The 21,131-nt window shown below is 35.5% G+C and overlaps 3 protein-coding genes across 9 annotated transcripts in view; 2 read left to right on the forward strand and 1 right to left on the reverse strand.

The window, feature by feature from the left end:
- Window positions 1-13,206, forward strand: part of arsg (arylsulfatase G) — a 21,120-nt gene extending 7,914 nt beyond the window's left edge. Inside the window, exons 12-14 of one of the 3 annotated variants that reach the window (XM_067430574.1) lie at window positions 371-649; window positions 12,982-13,071; window positions 13,163-13,206. In XM_067430574.1, coding sequence (XP_067286675.1) covers window positions 371-649; window positions 12,982-13,007 — 305 coding nt within the window. In that variant the 3' untranslated portion in view covers window positions 13,008-13,071; window positions 13,163-13,206. Of the gene's footprint in view, window positions 1-370; window positions 1,350-12,981; window positions 13,072-13,162 lie in introns of those variants that run through there. The other 2 variants (XM_067430575.1, XM_067430573.1) reach the window with 2 other exon arrangements.
- Window positions 3,167-11,574, reverse strand: snx11 (sorting nexin 11). Of its 5 annotated transcripts, none has more exons than XM_067430568.1 (8): window positions 11,048-11,574; window positions 10,545-10,571; window positions 10,387-10,441; window positions 9,998-10,084; window positions 9,080-9,180; window positions 6,163-6,258; window positions 5,800-6,033; window positions 3,167-5,717 (listed from the first exon to the last, which is right to left on the reverse strand). In XM_067430568.1, the coding sequence occupies exons 3-8, from the start codon at window positions 10,408-10,410 to the stop codon at window positions 4,667-4,669; spliced, it is 1,593 nt and encodes a 530-aa protein (XP_067286669.1). In that variant the 5' UTR covers window positions 10,411-10,441; window positions 10,545-10,571; window positions 11,048-11,574; the 3' UTR covers window positions 3,167-4,666. The 5 variants fall into 5 exon arrangements, with proteins under 5 accessions (XP_067286669.1, XP_067286670.1, XP_067286668.1 ...); XM_067430569.1 differs by having other exon boundaries at window positions 10,541-10,571; XM_067430567.1 differs by lacking the exon at window positions 10,545-10,571.
- si:dkey-220f10.4 (tubby protein homolog) lies at window positions 12,982-20,645 on the forward strand. The gene is made up of 13 exons (XM_067430572.1): window positions 12,982-13,071; window positions 13,163-13,206; window positions 13,579-13,735; window positions 13,846-14,085; window positions 17,184-17,303; window positions 17,449-17,586; window positions 17,688-17,854; window positions 17,938-18,096; window positions 18,198-18,310; window positions 18,400-18,514; window positions 18,625-18,723; window positions 19,888-20,059; window positions 20,329-20,645. Exons 2-13 carry the CDS (start codon window positions 13,165-13,167, stop codon window positions 20,460-20,462), a joined length of 1,656 nt encoding a protein of 551 aa, XP_067286673.1. The 5' UTR covers window positions 12,982-13,071; window positions 13,163-13,164; the 3' UTR covers window positions 20,463-20,645.
- The last annotated feature ends 486 nt before the right edge of the window (window positions 20,646-21,131 follow it).

A 21,131-nucleotide genomic window follows, 5' to 3' on the forward strand; every position in this document is an offset into this window, starting at 1 on the left:
CATGTTTAAACATTTTGTTAAATGTAACAGTGAAAATTAATTTAAAACTAATGAACAATGTTTTAATTGATCAATTTTAAGCTCTGTTTAATTTATATTTAAAATGTAGTTAAATGCAACTAAATTGCATAAATAATAAATGAACAAATATAATTTATTTAAAAAAAACTATTTAAATGAATAAATATTTTTTTTAATTGGTAAATAAGTACACAGCTGTCTACTGTATAAAACATTACTTAAATATAACAATAATAACTAATTTTAGCTGCTCCCATGTCTTAACTGCCCAGTGGCATTTTTTTTTATTTCTTTGGTACGTTAATATACTGGTATTGGTTGGTGTAATGGTTCTGGTGTTCTCTCTCAGGTGGATCAATGGCATGTGGCGGTGGAAGTGGACAACAGCAGTATCACGACCCCCCTCTGGTATTTGACCTCTCACAGGACGAGGCAGAAGAGACCCCTCTGAACCCTGAAAGTGAAGAGTACAGATCGGTCTTGAAAGAAGTGGAGAGAGAGAGGGAGGCTCTGCTATGGGACATTGCCACAGACAGGGTATCGTCGGCTGACTACACCATGATTCCGGCTGCAGTCCCCTGCTGCCAGCCACACAACCCTGCCTGCCGATGTCACAGTCTGAAATCAGGTCAGTTGACTCAGCCTTGAACTCAGCACAGTTTGTCTGTGTTTTAGATCGTATCAACATATTGAAAGCACTGTCTTTTTTCAATACACTGAGAAGAGCATAGTTCAAATATTGACTGCAATTTCTCAGAAAACCACACTACTTAACTAAGAAAATATGTTGACGTATAAAGTTAAGTCTGCGTAACAGGAAACTATAGATGTGCAAGATGTTGTAACACTGTTTTAAACTGCTATTTCATCATGAGCTAGGCCTGAGGTTTCAAATTAGGGTCTGGGGATCAATCACAACACCTTTGAGAGCTGTTTGATTTGTCAGCAGTAAGAAATAATATTTGATCAATTTATTTTATTTTAAAGGTTTTGCATCTTACATTCATTGATTTGTTTAATTTGATCATATTAGTTTCGTCTTTTATATAAAAGTACAGTAATAGTGACATCAATTGCAGAACAGCTGGCTTTCCCTAGTTTGATATCATGTCTCCATCTTGTGGTAATACTGTTGTCATAACTGTGATTACATAACTTTAATTAATGCTCAAGAAATGAATGGCATTGTGTTTTGTTAATTACTTTGAAAATATATATTAACTCTGTCACTTGATTGATAGAAGCAGCACAAACAAATGTATTATTATATTTCCAAGATTTCTGATAGAAAACTAGAATGTATTTGAAATAAAACATGACTCACTGTATCCAATTCATGCTTTTACATAAAATACATTCATTTTGTATTTTATAAATGCATAAAATGCATATTTTAAGGCTGGAATACACTACATGACTTTTAAAATCTGAACACAGAACAAAGTGTTATATAATTAATGGACTATTTCCTTCAGCTCTGACACTTCAGATGTGTACGGTTCGTCATGCTAGTTTTAAATTGCTTAAATTATGATTGCCATCACTTAAAAAGAAAGGAAATACAGTTCAGTGCACATGTGTAGTGCAGGGGTCCGTTCTTTGTATTTTGCTAACTCAGTTAGCTGGATTTTATTGTTGACGATTTGACATGATCTCGGATTGTTGTTTGGTTCTTCGAAAACTTATCCTGGACTTGCTGTCATAGCAACAGGTCCGTAAGCTTAAACCTGCTCGGGAGCAGGCTTATTTCATGCAAACAGGATTAGATTGCATCTTGAGGTGACACTTAAAATCTGTCCCAGCCACTGCTACTTTATTACAAGAGTTCATTACTGAACCAGGGGCAATAATCATTTTAAATAATACTAATATAAAAGTTTATTTAAAAATAATATTATAATGTTGTGTAATAGGGATATAACACTATAGACAGTCACTTGATTGAGAAATTTATTTGTGATGGAATAATTTCTTTATCATTTTATCAGAGCCTTACACACATGCGGTAATGTTACTCTGAGCCGTGCATTCATTTGAGTGATGACGGATATAATGGGAGTGGCTTGATGCAGCGCAAGAGATGCAGATCATTTGATCTTGACCATATAGAAATATATATATATAAATATTAATATATATTAATTAATGCTGTCACGTAACAAATCTACTTCAAATTGATTTAAAATGTAATTATTTGCTAATTACAACATAGAAATAAAAATGTAAAGGGTGTACAAATACTATAAAATCGTGAATATAAATAATTGGGAATCATGTTAAAAAAACATCTATCATTATCTATTATAACTTTTATGTTGGCTGTTTTCTTATCTTCTTTTTCTTTCGGCTGTTCCCTTCAGGGGTCGCCACAGCGAATCTTCTAACTCCATCTAGATTCTAGTCCTATACTCTGTATTCTCTTCTCTCAGACCAACTACCTTCATGTCCTAGATATTTTAATCCAATCTGCAAATTCGTTCGAAGAACCAAATTAGCCAGAGATCAGTTATCACGATTAGAAGATCTGGGATCTGTCAAATCATCTCAGCTGTATTAAGTGAGGTACAAAGAACAGACCCCTGGTCTGTCATATAGGCTACATAAAACTAAGAGAACTAGAGAACATTATAATTGTGTGCTTGGGACATGGCTTTTAATGGTGAGACTTTTGATTTGTGGATTTAGACATATTGACCAATATATTATCAACATTTTCCTTTTAATTGTAAATAGTTAGAGGAAAACCTGGGCATCATGCACTAAACAAGTGAGGATTTCACACTACCAGACTTTTAAGTCATTACAAACAAACTCACGCAGAAACAGTGTCGTGTGACAAATTAAATTAATTTGTTCTAAAATCGCTTCAAAATATGTTACACGTTTGATGTCCTCCAAATGGAAGGAGTCAAATTTTGAAGCTAAAAAAATTGGGAGCCTGTGACCATCATTACACGATTTTTTGTGAGATCAGTCTGGCTCTGACTTTCAGCAACTATTCCAGCCTTTAGTCGAAAATGCAGTGGCTTCTCTATTGGATTTTTCTTTTACTTAGTCTACTTGGTCAGTTAATATACTAGTATCGGTTAGTCTAGTGAATGCGCTCAGGGTTCTGATTTGTTTTCTCATGGATCAGTACATTCAGTTTCATTTTTTAGCCACTTTTACTTTATTGTCTTGCTGTTAGTAAACATATTGGTGAATTCAAACATACATAGAGTGATGATCACCTGTACAATGTAGTCTAACCTAACAGGTATGGTGGCTTGTCAAAAGAATTAAACAAAATTTCACCTTCTTATGAATGTTCTTAAACTCTTCACAACTAAGAAAAAAGAAGAAAAAAAAACACAAAACTTCAAACTGTTAAAAATTGTAACTTAAAAATCCTTTAAAAACATAATAACAATAATAATTTAGCTTTGTTTGTAATAATGCTATTGTGCATTCCCAATCATATTACTGTGCTGATTTGTAAAAAGAAATAACACCTGTGGATAAAAATCACCTTATTTAAGGAAATAAAGAAGTTCTCTTTCCTGTTAATAAACATGGAAGTCCCTTTCGAGTATGTTTCTGTTCCCATATTAGCATTATAGGCAGCCACTGTAACATCACATCAGGGTATAGACAAACAGTATATGAGTAGCGTACTTACAACCTTGTGCAACATTAGTTAGGAAGAGGACAATAAAGTACATTACCATTGCAAACAACCTGCACTGTAATTTCTTATGTATCTAGGGTTTTTCCTTAGCTCAAAGTTTCTGTATGGAAATTAGTGTTTTGACCATAAATTAAGCAACTAGGAAGTTAAATATTAAAGAACACCCTGAAATAATAAAACACTCTGAACAACCACACCGATTCTGAACAGATAGTAGGAAATTCTGTCATTCTTTACTCACCCCAATGGAGTTCCAAACCTGTATGACTTCTCTATTCAGTGAAACACAAAATATGATATTTTGAAGAGTAAACTTTGATGAGATATTTTCTAATATACAACACTGGACAGAAAAAAAACAGACAATTTTCAAAATATCTGTTTGTGTTTCACGCAAGAATGTCCTTCAGGTTTGGAACAACATTTTTGGGTGAGCTTTCCCTTAAATCACCCAAAGTTCCAGCATAGCAAACATGCAACATTTTTTTTTACCATTGGGGGAAAAAAGAGAAGTGCTTTAGAAAGTGACTAGTCAGTCAAAATTGGGTTTAAAAAAACGCTACAAATAGATCAACATGTTATGGGGTAATTCAATCATAGAAACACAAATTTTGATTTAGAATGGTAAAAATTCAAACCAATAGTGATGTATATGCTGCTCTCTGTACAATTCCCTTTCTCGCCCACTACCATGGATTCATAATTATTTGTGACAAGTGAAATTGTCTCACTACCCTTAATGGAAGAAAAGTGCATTATCTGTGTTTGTTCACATTGTTTGTTGGAAAAAAACAGCCTAATCATTCAGTGTATCTTCTGTAAACAGTCTGTAACCGAACACGACAACAGTGGATCAATGCAGAAAAATGTGACGTTTCCTCCCTTTACAGCTACATTCACTCAATCATTTTGAGATCAAAGTTGAAGAACATCTTGCATGTTGACTGAGAAAAAGCTGGGGGGAGGACTCTTAGAACACTATGGGTCTAGTCTATCTGGTTGGTGGGTAGTGATGATTATATGACTGTTCATCTCCTGACACTGCATTGATTCAATCTCTATGGCTTGTAAAACAAGCGTGTTGACATCAGCAGTATTTGCATCGAGGTTGCTGACAGTCACTGTCATGGGGGTGGTTTGTGTGCTCACTGCTTCCTCAATTCCCCCATGTATTAAAATGCCACTGCCGGGCTGATGACATTTTGCATTGAGCTTGTTCACCTCAACAATTTGTTCCTCATTTGCATTGTCCTCTTCCTGGACAGCAGTATCTTCGCTGTGGTCTTCATCACTGACTCCATTCTCTTGGACTGTATGGTTCTCTGTTATCTCTGCTTTATCGTGACCTTTAGTATCTGCCGTGTTCTCCTCACAAGAATCGTGGAGTGTAACATCTACAGTTGTAGCTGTACTTTCAAGTACCTTCTTTGTGTGATGCCTAGCATTGTCTTCCTTGACAGCACTGAGATCCAAAGTTACTTCGTTATTAAGGATCCTTACTCTTGGATCTTCATTAAGGTCCTTTTTAGGGGTTTGTCTAACAGTGCTTTCCTGTTCAAGTCCATCATCTTGACCTCCCTTCTTTGCTTCATTGATATCATCAAGAGTCCTTTCCTCAATGACTCCATTTACTGAGGTAGTGTCAACAACATCTTCGCCTACAGACATTTCTTGATCAAGATCTTCTTCGTTGCTTGTATCTCCTTGCCGAGGCTTGTCTATCTGCGAAGCAGGATATTCACAATCATGCATTTGTAGATCTTTGGTGACCTTAAATGATCCAATGTTTTCACCCTCTTCCTCAGTCTCTATAGAACCAACAAGGTTCGGATGGACTTCAACTACTAGTTTTATGCAACTCTCTCCCTCTTGAGGCAGCTGTTCATGGCCAATAACTTGCTTCAGGTCATGTGCAGTCTCGTCTACATCACTCAGCCTCGACTCAAAATCTGAAATGTCTGTACGTACATTTGGAGGTCCAGTGAATGTGGCTCCTGGACTTTGCAATGAAGGGAGGTGAGGGGCAGGGCTGCAAAGAGAGGTTTTACATTAGATGATAAGTGGTCTTAATGTCACAACATGCGCTTTATGTCATTGCGACCAGTTTTTACCTCTCTGCAGATTCATATGAAACTGGGGTGGGCCATAATTCTTGGGAGAATTCATAATTCTCCACTTCCTCCTGGACCCAGCCAAGGTTGGAGGAAGCATAATTCAGAATGGCCTCTGTCACAGTGTAAGGGGTGTGACCCTGCACACAGTCCTCAATGTGCTTGACAGGAAGCTGAGTCTGCAGGAAAAGATGGAGTTGACTATCTGACAGACACACCGTCATGTGCAGCACCCTGTAGGTGAAGAGGAAAAGCCAGAAAACAGTTTAATATTCAAATAATATTTATGTAACGCTATTTTTGTTTCTTTCATTTGTTACACCAGCAAACACTAGAAGATTTTGACTAAAGAGCCAGACTGACTTATCCAAGAAGCCCTGAAGACCCTTTCTCCTCCTTTCAATGAAGTCATCGTTGATAAATGAGAAAAGAGACTTTTTGGGAAGATCAGGAACAGGCCTGTGGGAAATACAGCAATGCATTCTCTGTAACTGAAAAATGTAAAAGATGTTTTGGATGGAATAGATACTACATGGCAGAATGATAACATTGCTTACAGTACATTTACATTTATTTTAATTGGCTCATTGGCATTTAATTCTCATTGGCATATATTATATATATATATATATATATATATATATATATATATATATTAGGGCCAGGACTTTAACGCGTTAATTAAGATTAATTAACTACGGGACTTTAATGCGTTAATTAATTACGCAAAAAAAGAAATAACAATTTTAACCACACTTATTTTTGCACCGCGGAACGTTTTTCAATGAATGAGTTTCGACGGCCCGATTATACTGGAACACCAACTAGCGCTCACGAGTCACGACAACAACAAACCAGTGTGAACATGATGCGTGCAAGCTATTCAACAAGGAATTTGCGTATCACCGCAGCACATCGAGCCTCAAATATCACAAATATGCTTTTGCTACACTTAAAGCAGCACTTGGTAACTTTTGCTCTCGGGGTCCCCCTACAGTTGGGAAAAAATAATGTCCTCAACTACTGTCGTAAGCTGTCATCCTACAACAGGGGATGCCATTGCGCGTGCATTTGTTGACATGACAACCCTGATAGCCCTGAACTAGTGATGTGCGGGTCGTCTCATAACTAATATATACAGTGGTGCGGGGCGGGCCAAATAACTTCATAAAAGCGGCCCCGTGGGTTGGTGCAGCACTAACAGTTACCTTGAACACTGCAGGAGGAGTTCACATGCAGGTGTTCTTCTGGCGTCGCGTGTGAAATGTCTTCATCCCAGGTACAGTCAGTGGCATATGTTTCAGCATGTCATATGAATATAATTTCATGGGTTTTATTTTTTTTAAACGCCAAATAATCGCGATGCTCACGTTTACAAGCCAGGGTCATTATAGTAGTCTATTGGTTACCGTTTTACAGAATCTATATGATACTTCAATTCAATGTTTGAGTGGTAGGTAATCACCATAACAAGCAGGACAGCATCGGTCGGGCACGCCTCCTTCAGCTCACGCCGACGAGCAAACGCTGGTCCAATGTTGATCCTCGTCCTGCCTTTAATCCCATCACTTTTTCGTTTCCTCTTATTGCTTTCCTCCAACAAAACCTTTTCTTTCTTATTTGTCTGTGCTGCTTCGGACATGACTATATTATCCAACGAACAAAGTTGGGCTCGCACGTCCGAATTTAAGGAAGTGTGTGTGTTGGTGGAAGTGGCGTATATGCCGTACAGCAGTCGAATTTTGTAGTTCTTGGTTGTTTGTTGTTCTCGGGTTACTACCCGAAACCCGAAGTTTAAAAGTACGATTAAAAACGATACAGACCCCATCAGGCTATGGCAGACGTGTCATTCAACCTATTGTAAGTCGATGTATCATCACAAGAGTCTTGAAAATATATTATGGAGGTTGAAAAGTTACCTGGTGCTGCTTTAATGGCAAACATTGCACTGGTCTGCTGGACTAAAATAACTAAACAATATTTTGTTGATAAGGCTTATGTATTCAGTCATTATTCCATGGTATACTAAAAATCCATGTGAAAAATTACTTCACTGTTCTCAGGTCAAATATTTATATGCAATTAAAATGCGATTATTTTCGATTAATTAATTACAAAGCCTCTAATTAATTAGATTAATTTTTTTAATCGAGTCCCGGCCCTAATATTATATATATATATATATATATATATATATATATATATATATATTTATTAGGGCTGTCACTTTTTATTTGATATTCGAATATGCATTCGAACATGACGTGAAATATCCGCAATCGAACTATAAATAAACTATCCAGTGTTTAAAGTGCCATGTAGCGCAATTTTTTACAGTCGGGTGCGTTTACATGGACCACTGTAATTGGTTTAAAAGTCCAATCAGAATGAAAATGCTCCATATAAACACCTCAATCGGAATAATGCCCAAACCGAATGAAATTGTAATCTGTTTGAGAGGGGTGGGATAAACCTTTTCATGAATCGATCAAATGAAAAATTTCACCAAAATGACCTGACCCGATTACTTTTGAGTGTGCGTCCTTATATGACGTACACAGCGCGCGCCTTTACCCCTGAAGAGTGTGCGCCACGCTTGCATGCACCAAGCTATAATGTTGACAAAAGAGGAAAGTACATTTTTCTGAGGGATAAACTTTTTATTTCTTAAGAAGTTATGAAGATAATGTTGGCATAATGACACTGTCCCTAAACCTACCAATGACAGCAATGTGCATTTTTAGATGTTCAAAAAAACATCATTTAGACTACACTCTCACTAAACACCGTTTGTCCCAGTTACTTCAACTGCGCCTGACAGAAGAATAATTTTTTTTTTTAGATGATTATTACAGTTTACAACAAATAAATAGCTTTTATAAAACCGTATAAGTCCCGGTGATCGTTGAGAGTTACTATGGTATCCGTGAACACATTCCAGCTGTTGGAGAGGACAGCGTCGACATTTCTGATGCGGTAGACAAACTGAAAGCTGTGATGATTGCATAGTGGCACTTCAGAATCAATTAAGTTGATAACCTGCTGTTTCAAACATTAAGTTAACTATTTATTTTTCCAGAAATAGTCCTGTTTATATGACTGTCAGACTGTTAATAAATTTGTGATTGAATCTCGTTCACGGCAGCAGTGTCCCCCCCCCCCCCCCATTTATATATATATATATATATAAATTATTATTTATAAATAAATTAATAAAGGTCAGGTGAGATGTACATGCAGCCATACTGCCATTTGGAAGTGTTTGTGCAAAGGAACTTACACCAGACCAGTATTCTTTTGCAGCTTCTTCTTCAACCACACAAACTCGCTGTATCGCCGCCTCACACAGGATGTTTTGGCAGTGAATGCTTTACTGTTTGTCTAGTAAATGAAACCAAGTAACCAAATTCAGATTACTGATACAGTTAACTTGAGGCCTGACAAAAACAACAGTTAAGCAACAAAAGAATAAGAACACGTATGCTAGTGATACACTGACATATCTGCCAATATTTGGCCATTTTGAGATTACGTTCTTCTTATTAACAGATGTGTTCACTTGAGCAGTGTGTATCATTAATGCTCTGCATTAAATTGCATTAGTACTGTATTTCAGCCCCAGCCCACCTTGCACTCAATATATTGAAATACACGTCATTAAAATATAAAGATAACAATAGATGAATAGAAACCCCTATCAAGTAACTCCACAGATAAGACAGAAATAATGAAGCTGTGATTCAAGAATCAATCAACATCACAACTGTAAATAATATAGGACTATCAATCAGTTGTAAAAAATAAAAATAAAAAATACATTTATACATATAAAGTATTTGTTAAGAAATTCGTTAGAACAATGTCATCTTCTTAACATCTAAATCTGGGGTCAGTTGCATAAACTAGTGTTTTAAGAACCAGTTTGACCAACTAGCATTTAACCAAGTGGTTAATCAATCTTTTTTCCCCCATTTGAATTAGACTGATGTAACTTTATGTGACTTTAAAAAGTTATGCCCAGAAAACAAATAGATGACTAACTTTTAAGACTAATCTAAGCAGTTTATACAACTGGCCACTGTTCTCAAGTAGAACTGGACAATGAAGTTTTAAAAAGTCTTTGAAACTTAAAAAGAGTCACATTATTAGATTGTAATCTGGTAACATTATCAGAAATCCTTGAGGCAGAAATACTCACATGAAGGAAAATTTTGAAGTCCACATAGGAGTTCCACGACCCTTCATTCTGAACACGAGGATCCTGAACTCTAACTGCAATGAATTCCTAAAGAAAACATTAAGATTTAGATTTTATGATTTTTTTTTAAAAGATCAAAACATACAGTTATCAAATATTTATGACATTTTATACCTTTAAAAATAAAATCCTACAGCCCATCTTCAAAACCTCAACATCTGAATGACCGAGCCTCAATATATTAGACCCTTAAGATTTCATTGCTTCACAGTACAATATTCAGAGTACAATACTTTCATTCAGAGTACAATACTTTCATTCACAGTACAATATTCAGATCCGTCATAGCACATAACACAGCCAAACTGCAAAGAAGAAGAAGATCTTACATCTTGCTCTTGACTTTTGATCATCCTACCAGAGGTAACACGGCACAATGGACATCTGTAGAAAAACAGTGAACATGAGTCATCAACCACAACAACAACCACAACAACAGCAAAAGCAAGCAAACATCCCTTATGTTTTACTAAGTCTACTTACTTACATTAGTTTTTCTTTGGTTTTCAATAATCTGAGAAAAGCAAATATATTCACAAATCCATAAAGGGAGAAATCAACAGATTCCTCAGACTTATTGTCTACACTCCCAAACATCACAAATTGCTGATTTTGAGTATTTAGGGGACAGACATCTCCTGACTCGCTCTTTTAACCCTTGTGATGAATCATCTGCCCCTCCTCCTCCTCTAAAAGGCCATTAATCGTGACTATTCTTCACTTCTGTGGTCAATACTGTGATCTACCCGTGATTATATTAGCAGTCATATGGTAATGAACACTTCGGGATTAATGTAACTGTCACAGGATTTTAACCCGATAACTTCTTGTCTGTTATCGGTCACAAAACTTCTTACTAGAGAATAGTTAGAAGACGTTGTCGCATCTTGTAAAGTATGATATTTACTGTGCTCGATTTCCAAGTTGTAATACAGCTAGCTCGCTATTGATCTCAGATAGAAACGTCAAAAAATAAAGGAAATTCATTACCTTTTTCCTTATCCGATAGTAAAATGACGTATTTGTATTTCACTTAGATAGTATTTCATACACAGACAAAACAGATAAGAGATATTAAAAACACGTCCAAAACATTGAGTAAGCGAGTAACGTGATCAGCTTCCCTTTTCTTCAGCTGTAGTATATAAACAAGTCGAGGTGAGATACTGCCATCTAGTGTTTGGGTGGTTTGTCTGCTTTGAATTATTGGTCTGTTTATGATGATAAAACGAACAAGTTTGAGACACAGACACTATGTACATGCTTAGCTTTCCCTTTGAAGGTTAACTGATAGATAAAATAAAATGGGGGAAAAACGCCCGTTGCAACTTAGGGTAAGGCATAATTACTTTCATGTTACTTAATTACCATGGTCTGCTGAACTAGCCTGGTTAAAACCAGACTATTCTCAGTAGTAACTGAATGTTTGTAACAACCATTCACTAGCATAGTATTTCCCCCCTAATATGTTAGTCAATGGTTGCTCTATCTATCTGCTTGGTTACAAACATTCTTTAAAATATCTTCTTTTGTGTCCAGCAGAACAAAGAAACTCATAGGTTTGGAACAACTGGGGGTGAGTAAATGATGACAGAATTAAAATTTTTGTGTGAACTATCCATTTAAACTGCTTGTACTTTTTTTCAGAATGGGGGAATGTTACCCCACCTTGGTAGACAAATGTATTTTTGTTAAAAATCTAATATCATTAAAAATAAATAAATATTCACATATGGCTTATAATTAAAGCTGCTGTCCGTAACTTTTTTTGTGTTCAAGATTTACAAAAATTATATAATGAGAATGTACAACATGAATCCATTTTTCAAACTGTGTTTTTGTCTTACCCTGAATCATTATGGTACACTTATAATAAGTATTTTTATTGGGACTATTTCAGGCCAGACTGGTAGGTACCGCTGCGGAGGAGCACAGTCCCTTCGTGATCCGCCATAGACATTAACAGAGAGAAGTAGCTCTGGCGCAATGTTCTTCCGCAAGATGCATGCAATTCTGTTTATTAACCACTAGAGTGCAAAAAGTTACAGACTGCAGCTTTAATTTAATAATCACTGATACTAGGGTTTAACTTTTGTTTTCTTTCACAGAAGAAAACAAAATACATCGTCCTTTAGGGTGGCACTTCCCCCCAATCTGGCTATTTCCATTTTATTTTGATAACATATAATTAAAGCTTTTTTATATGGAGGGTATTTTGGATAACGCTTTTTATCACTCCATAAAGAAAATACTGACTAAACAGACAAAAATGTAGTACAAAAACAACTGCTGCTGTATGTGTAATAGAATCCTGTCGCATAAGTGTTCAGTCACTAGGTACAGTATGTTGCCATCCACCTATTTTATGTGCCATATGATAGCAAAAAAACAACAAACAAAAAAACGCTGGATGGAAACACACAAAGATGCGCATGCATATATTCTAAAAAAGTGTACCAAAACGTATACATGCTCAATTTAGCCTGAGATTTTTTATCCGATAAGAAGACATGCGCATAAACTACAACAGAAACAATCTATCCTCAACCCAAGTATCAATAACGTAGTTTTAGGATGTGGGTTTGAATTTAGCACGAATGCAAAACATCAAATTGAACTAGAGAAACAGCTACTTTAGGTTATGTAAGTCCAATTGTTGTATCTACAATACAATGAACACTAGGTGAAAAATAAAAGACTTATTTTGAGTTGCAGAAATATATAATCGATATGGTATTATACAACAACTATCTTATAATATTATGATACTGATGGTGTGTTCAGCACTTGAGTCAATGACAGAGTCATGAAATAGTCTCTGATGCCAGTGATGATGAAGGATCTATTCTACATGGCGTCTCAGTGGAGTGTTGAGCGTAAGAACTTTATCCGCTGTAATCTTCTTTAGCTTCTGTTGCATGCAGGTGGGGATGTCATATGGAGCTGCTGAGACACACAGGGACAATGAGACATTCATTTCATTTGGTAGCTTCTTTGAGTGTGTTTTCTAGCTGGTGAGTTTCTGACATTTACAACATAGTGAGTCATTTGTATAAATTATTTAGTACTGTCAAAATGTTGATATTTGTTCTTTTTCAACAAAAGAAATGGAGGACGCAGAAGTCCGACAGCAGAAGCTGGACAATCAGGTTAGTGTCTCAGAATGTAGTATCTTTTGATTAAACATTTACTTATATACTACTTTTGTCTTGCATATTTTATCAATTCAATTATTTTTTTCAGTAATATTTTACCTTTGACATTGCTGTCATGCCTAATGTCACGCTTAAATTAGTTCTTCTAATTTAAAGCTAAATAATGAATATGAATACAAACACTATTTTTTACTCTGAACCACATTTGAGTTCATACACAGAACCACATAATATATTATGAAACAATTTCTACTTCATTATGTTTTGAGGATATAGATCAATTCTATAGTAATAGCATTGCTGGGTAGATGATCTATGATAAATAACTGGATGTGTAACAGGTTTTTATCATGTCCACTCTCACAGCGTTCGCTTTTAATCAAGAAACAACAAAGAAGAAGGGCAGATGCACGGATGGTCACAGCGAATCATGACATTCGTCCCAAAATACGAAAACAGAAAGCTGAGGCTGATGACACAGCTTTATTGATAAGCCAGTCTCAGAGCAACACTTCCCTAAATGGTTTGTATACACTTACACTTTAGGATATCATTAACATATATTTGTTTAGTAGTTATTTTTGAATTTTTTTGAGCTTTACAGAAAAAAACAACTTGCCTTTTTCTTGTCAGACACACAACCAGAGCAGATTTATGAAAACACAGTAGAAGAAATTTGTTTAGGAGAACTGGACATTTCGGACAGGACAGAAGAGGTATTAAAAGAGGCAGCTGATTCTGTTCCGGTCATCACTAAGAAAATTGATCTAGAGATCAGCCCGCAGCACAGCGCTAAATGCACTTTAGACACCGAGAGCCAAGCAGATGGAAAGAAAACTAAGAAGAAGGCTGTGAAAAAGGGGCAAACAAAATGTAAGCGTTTTCCCTATTTTCAATTGTCCTTTTTATATCTGCCTTCTTGTGATGTGTACTGAACCTTGTTTCCACCACAGAATATAAAGTAGAAAGGTAATTGCAACTTTTTTATCTCACAAATTCTGACATTTTCAGACAAAATGAATTCTGACTTTTTTCTCTCTCAAGATATTCATTGATTTTATATCTCACAACTCTAACTTAAGATATAAAGTTAAGTCCGAATTGTGAGGTAAAACTTACATTTGCAATAAAATGTCAGATTTGTAAGCTGCTTCGTTTTTTTAATATTTAATAAAACCATTTAATAAAACCATTAATTTAATTTATATTCAATTAACATTTATTTGTATAGCGCAAAGGGATTTAATTCTAATTTATTTTTATCTGACTACATTTTATTATGACCTCGGATTTAGCTTAGAATGCCAATTGGTTATTTGGTCATTTATACACTCACCTAAAGGATTATTAGGAACACCATACTAATACTGTGTTTGACCCCCTTTCGCATTCAGAACTGCCTTAAATCTACGTGGCATTGATTCAACAAGGTGCTGAAAGCATTCTCTAGAAATGTTTGCCCATATTGATAGGATAGCATCTTGCAGTTGATGGAGATTTGTGGGATGCACATCCAGGACACAAAGCTCCCGTTCCACCACATCCCAAAGATGCTCTATTGGGTTGAGATCTGGTGACTGTGGGGGCCATTTTATTACAGTGAACTCATTGTCATGTTCAAGAAACCAATTTGAAATGATTTGAGCTTTGTGACATGTGGCATTATCCTGCTGGAAGTAGCCATCAGAGGACGGGTACATGGTGGTCATAAAGGGATGGACATGGTCAGAAACAATACTCAGGTAGGCTGTGGCATTTAAACGATGCCCAATTCGCACTAAGGGGCCTAAAATGTGCCAAGAAAACATCCCCACACCATTACACCACCACCACCAGCCTACACAGTGGTAATAAGGCATGATAGATCCATGTTCTCATTCTGTTTATACCAAATTCTGACTCCATCTCACCATCTGAATGTCTCAACAGAAATCGAGACTCATCAGACCAGGCAACATTTTTGATAAAATCATAAAATCTTCAACTGTCCAATTTTGGTGAGCTTGTACAAATTGTTGCCTCTTTTTCCTATTTGTAGTGGAGATGAGTGGTACACGATGGGGTCTTCTGCTGTTGTAGCCCATCCGCCTCAAGGTTGTGTGTGTTGTGGCTTCACAAATGCTTTGCTGCATACCTCGGTTGTAATGAGTGGTTATTTCAGTTAAAGTTGCTCTTCTATCAGCTTGAATCAGTCAGCCCATTCTCCTGTGACCAATAGCATCAACAAGGCATGTTTGACCACAGGACTGCCGCATACTGGATGTTTTTCCCTTTTCACGGATGGGATAATTTTAAGCGCTTTAAAGACCTAGAAAAGCGCTATATAAATGTAACAAATTATTATTATTATTATTATTATTTTCACACCATTCTTTGTAAACGCTAGAAATGGTTGTGCATGAAAATCCCAGTAGCTGAGCAGATTATGAAATACTGCAGATTGGTCTGACACCAACAACCATGCCACGCTCATAATTGCTTAAATCACCCTTCTTTTCCATTCTGACATTCAGTTTGGAGTTCAGGAGATTGTCTTGACCAGGACCACACCCCTAAATGCGTGGAAGCAACTGCCATGTGATTGGTTGATTAGCTAATTGCATTAATGAGAAATTGAACAGGTGTTCCTAATAATCCATAAGATGAGTGTATTTAATAGTTTAACTACACATTTAATCATTCTGTTTAACCCTTTGTTGATTATACTACTACTAGAGATAATTAATAATTACACATCATGCAGTTAACTAACATTATGTATTCATTTAGACAGAAACATTAAAGCAACTATTACGAGTTGTGATTGTAATGATTACATTTAATGGTGCAACAGATCACAGAACTCATGCTTTGGATCATATTATGGTTTTTGGGTCACGGATGGGATAATTTTTCGGATACACAAATTACAAGCATAGACACAGTTATATAGCAGGGCTATTCAAATTTTACCCTGGGGGGCCAATGCACTGCAGAGTTTGAACTCAAATGAACACTTTCTGAACCCCGATAGACAGCAATGTTATTACCACTTTCAAGGTGCAGAAAGGTAGTGAAGACATTGTTAAAATAATATATGTGGCTACAGTTGTTCAACCTTAATGTTATGAAGTGACAAGAGAACTTTTTGTTCTAAAAAAACTTAATTCAACCATTTCTTCTCTTCCATGTCAGTCTCCTACTCTCTTCATGAAGCAAACACAGTGCAGCGCTTCCAGGTTCTACGTCAGAAATCCGGGTCAGTATTGGCCACTGATTTGCCAGCTCCTGCGTCAGCTTTGGCATGATGGGTGGAGCAACATCCCCTAAACAGGTGAAACTCCACCCTTGAGCTCCAGATGCTCTGCAGCGAGCACCACTTGGAATAGTGAGCTGGAGTTCTGATGTAAAACCCGGAAGCGCTACACTGTGTTTACTACGTGAACAGCATAGGAGATTGACACAGAAGTTGGCTAATGTCGTTATTTTTGTTGCTGTTTATTTGCATTAAGGTTGAACAAATGAAGTCACGTGGACTACTTTAACAATGTCTTTACTACCTTTCTGCACCTTGAAAGTGGTAAAAACACATGCAGTCTATCCGAAAGTCAGAAAGCTCTCAGATTTCATCAAAAATATCTTAGTTTGTGATCAGAAGATGAATGAAGGTCTTAGGGTGAGTAATTAATGACAGAATTTTTTCGGTAAAATAACAGTACCCCTTTAAGACATAATCGACTGCCAAGATGGGTGTTTTAACATAATTTTTCATGCATGTAAGTAGGGAGACATGAAAGAGGAATCAGTAACTCGCAATTTTATGTAAATTCTTTGTAATTTTATATAAATTGTTTGCGAAAAAAGTCAGAATTGTGAGATAAAAAGTCCTTTATTTATTTATTATAGCAATTACCTTTTGTATTTTTTTATTCCGTTGAGAAAACAAGCTTCCATAGATGTTTCTTTATTATTTGTTTAATTTCACATTCTAGTACTTGAACCAAAACCTGCATTAGAGGCCAAGGAAAATGAAGGGAAAGAGAAAAAATCTGTAAAGAAGAAGGATAAGACAAGTGAATCTAAGGAGAAAGTGCAGACGGGGGAACAGTCTTGTAAGTGTACCGGAGACGTGTCTCTATTGTTAGGAATGACACAAGTTAAATGCCATTTCCTGTAGCACATGCCAGTGCCTCATCCATAAACAGGAAATAACTTGACATTGTTTTTGATAACATTCCAACTTGTGGTGTTTTTCAGCAATTCATACTGATTCAGTGGTAGAATTCAACATTAATGAAGAGAAAAAACCTGAATCAGAGAGTGAGGAGGAAAGAAAAGACTGGACAAAGAGCCCCGTCCCTCCCACACCAAAGAAACAACAACAGCTGAAGCCAAGTAAAATAAAGCTCAAAATAAAAGATATTGGTCTTCATATTAACCTTTTTGGCTTCCTTTGATTAGGCCTGTTTGGTGATGTTAGTTTTCTGTTATTGTAGCGAGATGTCATCTCAGTGATAGTGAAGAAGAAAAAGAGGAGAGCAAGAAGAGCGAAGCTAAAGCTAAGAAGTCTAAGAAAGGAGCAAAAAATAATAACGATATTGCTTCTTTAAACTCCAACTATAAGGAGCCTTCCTCTGACAGTGACTCTCTGGACATGGGAAAGGTAAGATTTAGTAGAAATTCATTCATTTATAAATAGTAAAAAAACAAAAAAAAGAAACAAACAATGTTTTCTCTCTTGTCCAGTCCTCTCCTATGTCTTTGGAGGATCTGGAACAGTTTGCCATGCGTCCTGCTCCAAGAGATGTGACTATTCAGTGCAGGATCACCAGAGACCGGAGGGGAATGGAAAAAGGGATGTATCCCACATATTACCTCCACATGGAAAAGGAGGATGGGAAAAGGGTGAGCAGCAGTGTGACTGTGAATGATAAGTTTGACATAACCTATAATTTTTTCTCTCTTAATAAATCATTATTCTCTTGTCCAATGTTTCGGATGGGCAGGTCTTTCTGATGGCTGGCAGGAAAAGAAAGAAGTGTAAAACTTCAAATTATTTGATATCAATCGATCCTACTGATTTATCTAGGGACACTGACAGCTACATAGGCAAACTAAGGTGAGTGCCATAAAGTGTCTTAATGTACCACAAATACTTTTATTGTTTGTCATTCTGCCTATGCAAAAATATATGATTTGTCTCCTCAGGTCAAATGTCTTGGGGACTAAATTCACTGTGTATGATAATGGCGAGAATCCAGAAAGGAAACAATTTATCAAAGAAACGGATACACTGCGACAAGAGCTAGCAGCAATATATTATGTAAGATGCTAATTGTGCATGAGATGTCTAAAGTAGTTTTTTTTTTTTTAAACATGTAGGCTATTCTTTATTGTGATTGCAAAAAAAGCTTTTTCTTTACCATCACACAGGAGAAAAATGTTCTGGGTTTCAAAGGTCCAAGGAAAATGACAGTAATCATTCCTGGTATGCACGAGAATGATGAAAGAGTAGTTATTCGGCCAAAAAGTGTGAGTATTTTATTGTGAATTGTAGTTTCTATTTTTTTGTGTTGATCATTTGTAGCAATATTATATTTCTTTTGAACATAACATTGAAAAGCTTGGGGATGGTAAGAAAACTTGAACTCACCAAGCCTGCATATATTTAATCAAAAATACAGTAAAAATATTAATATTGTGAATTTAAATTTTAAATCTATTTTATATACAATGCTGTTCAAACGGGTTTTTTATCTGTAAGATTTTGTTTTTGCTTTTAGAAGAAGCCTCTTATGCTCACCAAGGCTGCATTTATTTGATTAAAAATACTACAACAACAACAAAGCTGTAATATTGTGAAATTTAATTAAAATGTAAAATAACTGTTTTCTATTTGAATATATTTTAAAATGTAATTTATTTTTGTGTTGGTGAAGCTGAATTTTCAGCATCATTACTCCAGTCTTAATTGTCATTATGATCCTTCAGAAATCATTCTAATATGCTGATCTGCTCCTCAATAAACATGTTTGATTATTATCAATGGGATAGATAATAATGAAAATACTTAATTTGTAGGATTCTGTTATGAATAGAAAGTTCAAAAGAACAATATTTATGTATTCAGTATTTATCTGAAATATATAGCTTTTGCAACATTGTACTACTGTTCAAAAGTTTTGGGTCAGTCAGAGGTTTTTTTTGGGGGGGGGGGGGGGGGGGGGGTAAATAAATACATTTATTCAGCAAGGATGCATTAAACTGATCAAAAGAGACAGTATAGACATTTATAATGTTAAAAAAGATTCTATTTAATTAGTTTAAAAGATTCTATGTTTTTTAACTTTTTTATTCATCAAAGAATTCTGGAAATAAAAAGGTTTACACAACTGTTTTTAACATTGATAATAATAAGAAATGTTTCTTGAGCAGGAAATCAGCATATTAGAATGATTTCTTAAGGATCATGTGACACTAAAGACTGGGGTAATGATGCTGAAAATTCAGCTTTGTATCACAAGAATAAAATACATTTTTAAATATATTCAAATAGAAAACAGTTATTTTAAGTTTCAATAATATTTCACAATATTACAGTTTTTTTAATAAAATAAATGCAGCCTTTCACTGATTAAAACACCTGTCAATCGTGTATATTAATAAGGACATATGAATCTCTTTTGCATGTCCCAGGAGCTGGAGTCTCTGCTCACCCGATATGAGAATGGTAACAAAGAGAATCTTGTCACCCTTGTAAATAAATCACCCAGCTGGAATGAGCAAACTCAGTCGTATGTGCTCAATTTCCATGGTCGTGTTACTCAGGCATCTGTGAAAAACTTTCAGATTGTCCATCCAGATAATGGTGAGAAGTTATCCTTTTTCTCATTTTGTATCTTAGTTGCTACACACTTAAAAATAATATCGACATCAGTGGCTCCATAAAGAACTTTTAACATATATGGAACCTTCCAAAAATGTTATTCAGGTTATTACAATTTTTTTTTTTTTTTTTTTTTAAAGAAGTGAATATGTTCTTTAGGGATCTTTTCCTTTATTTTTAAGAGTGTATCAAATATATGACAATATTATAATTCTCAATACTAATCCGTATCAATGAATATACCTCTCCAGAGGACTACATCGTGATGCAGTTTGGTCGTGTAGCAGAAGATGTGTTTTCCATGGACTACAGCTTTCCCATGTGTGCCCTACAGGCTTTTGCCATCACTCTGTCCTCCTTTGATGGAAAACTGGCCTGTGAATGAGCTTCATCCATCTCTATTTCCGTTCTTTAAAAAAGGGAAAGTTTGCAGTACTTTAGGATATTAAATGTTCTCGCAATCAGAATTGAAAGAACTTAAGATTTTCTCTATTATCTGAAAATTACGATGTACAGTAGAAACTTGATCTGTTTACTATTTATTCCCAAATATAGGCACAACCTAACACTTTCTGACTCTCTCAGTTTATTTAATTCCACTTCATGTTCAGAAAATTTCTTTTTCACCCCCATATTATTTTACACATGTCTAGTACAATTATGTGGTTTTGTTTCATTAATACAGTGTATACCTTTTTTTTAATTTACCCTGAAAGAATGTAAGTGAAATGTGACAACATGCCCCATAGATTGGGTACATTGTAACATGACCATATGACAGCTTAAAAATATATATATATATATATATATATATTGTCAGTAAAATACAATCATTAACTTTTTCAAATAAAATAATGGCATTTTTAAATAATTAAAAATAAAATACAATTTTGAGGAGACAACAAACACCACAAAACAGCAATGCATCATAGGTCAAACATACTAATAAATAATCATTTCTAAATAAAAAAAAAGCCTCTTAGTCATTCTTCTTCTTTTTTCATGGTTTCTCAATAGAATTCATAAAATTATAGCATATAATAATGTGGTTTTA

The sequence above is a fragment of the Pseudorasbora parva genome, chromosome 21, assembly GCF_024679245.1.
Source record: "Pseudorasbora parva isolate DD20220531a chromosome 21, ASM2467924v1, whole genome shotgun sequence".
NCBI classification, from domain to species: Eukaryota; Metazoa; Chordata; class Actinopteri; order Cypriniformes; family Gobionidae; genus Pseudorasbora; species Pseudorasbora parva.

Coding starts and splice junctions, on each gene's coding strand:
- snx11 (XM_067430566.1), bottom strand. CDS start 10,654: ATGTTTGGGAGTGTAGACAATAAGTCTGAGGAATCTGTTGATTTCTCC. Junction 6,259..9,079: donor CAAAAGAATACTGGTCTGGT/GTAAGTTCCTTT, acceptor TATTTCCCACAG/GCCTGTTCCTGATCTTCCCA. Junction 6,034..6,162: donor CTTCAGGGCTTCTTGGATAA/GTCAGTCTGGCT, acceptor CTTCACCTACAG/GGTGCTGCACATGACGGTGT.
- si:dkey-220f10.4 (XM_067430572.1), top strand. CDS start 13,165: ATGGAGGACGCAGAAGTCCGACAGCAGAAGCTGGACAATCAG. Junction 17,855..17,937: donor ACTCTCTGGACATGGGAAAG/GTAAGATTTAGT, acceptor TCTCTTGTCCAG/TCCTCTCCTATGTCTTTGGA. Junction 18,515..18,624: donor AGCTAGCAGCAATATATTAT/GTAAGATGCTAA, acceptor ACCATCACACAG/GAGAAAAATGTTCTGGGTTT.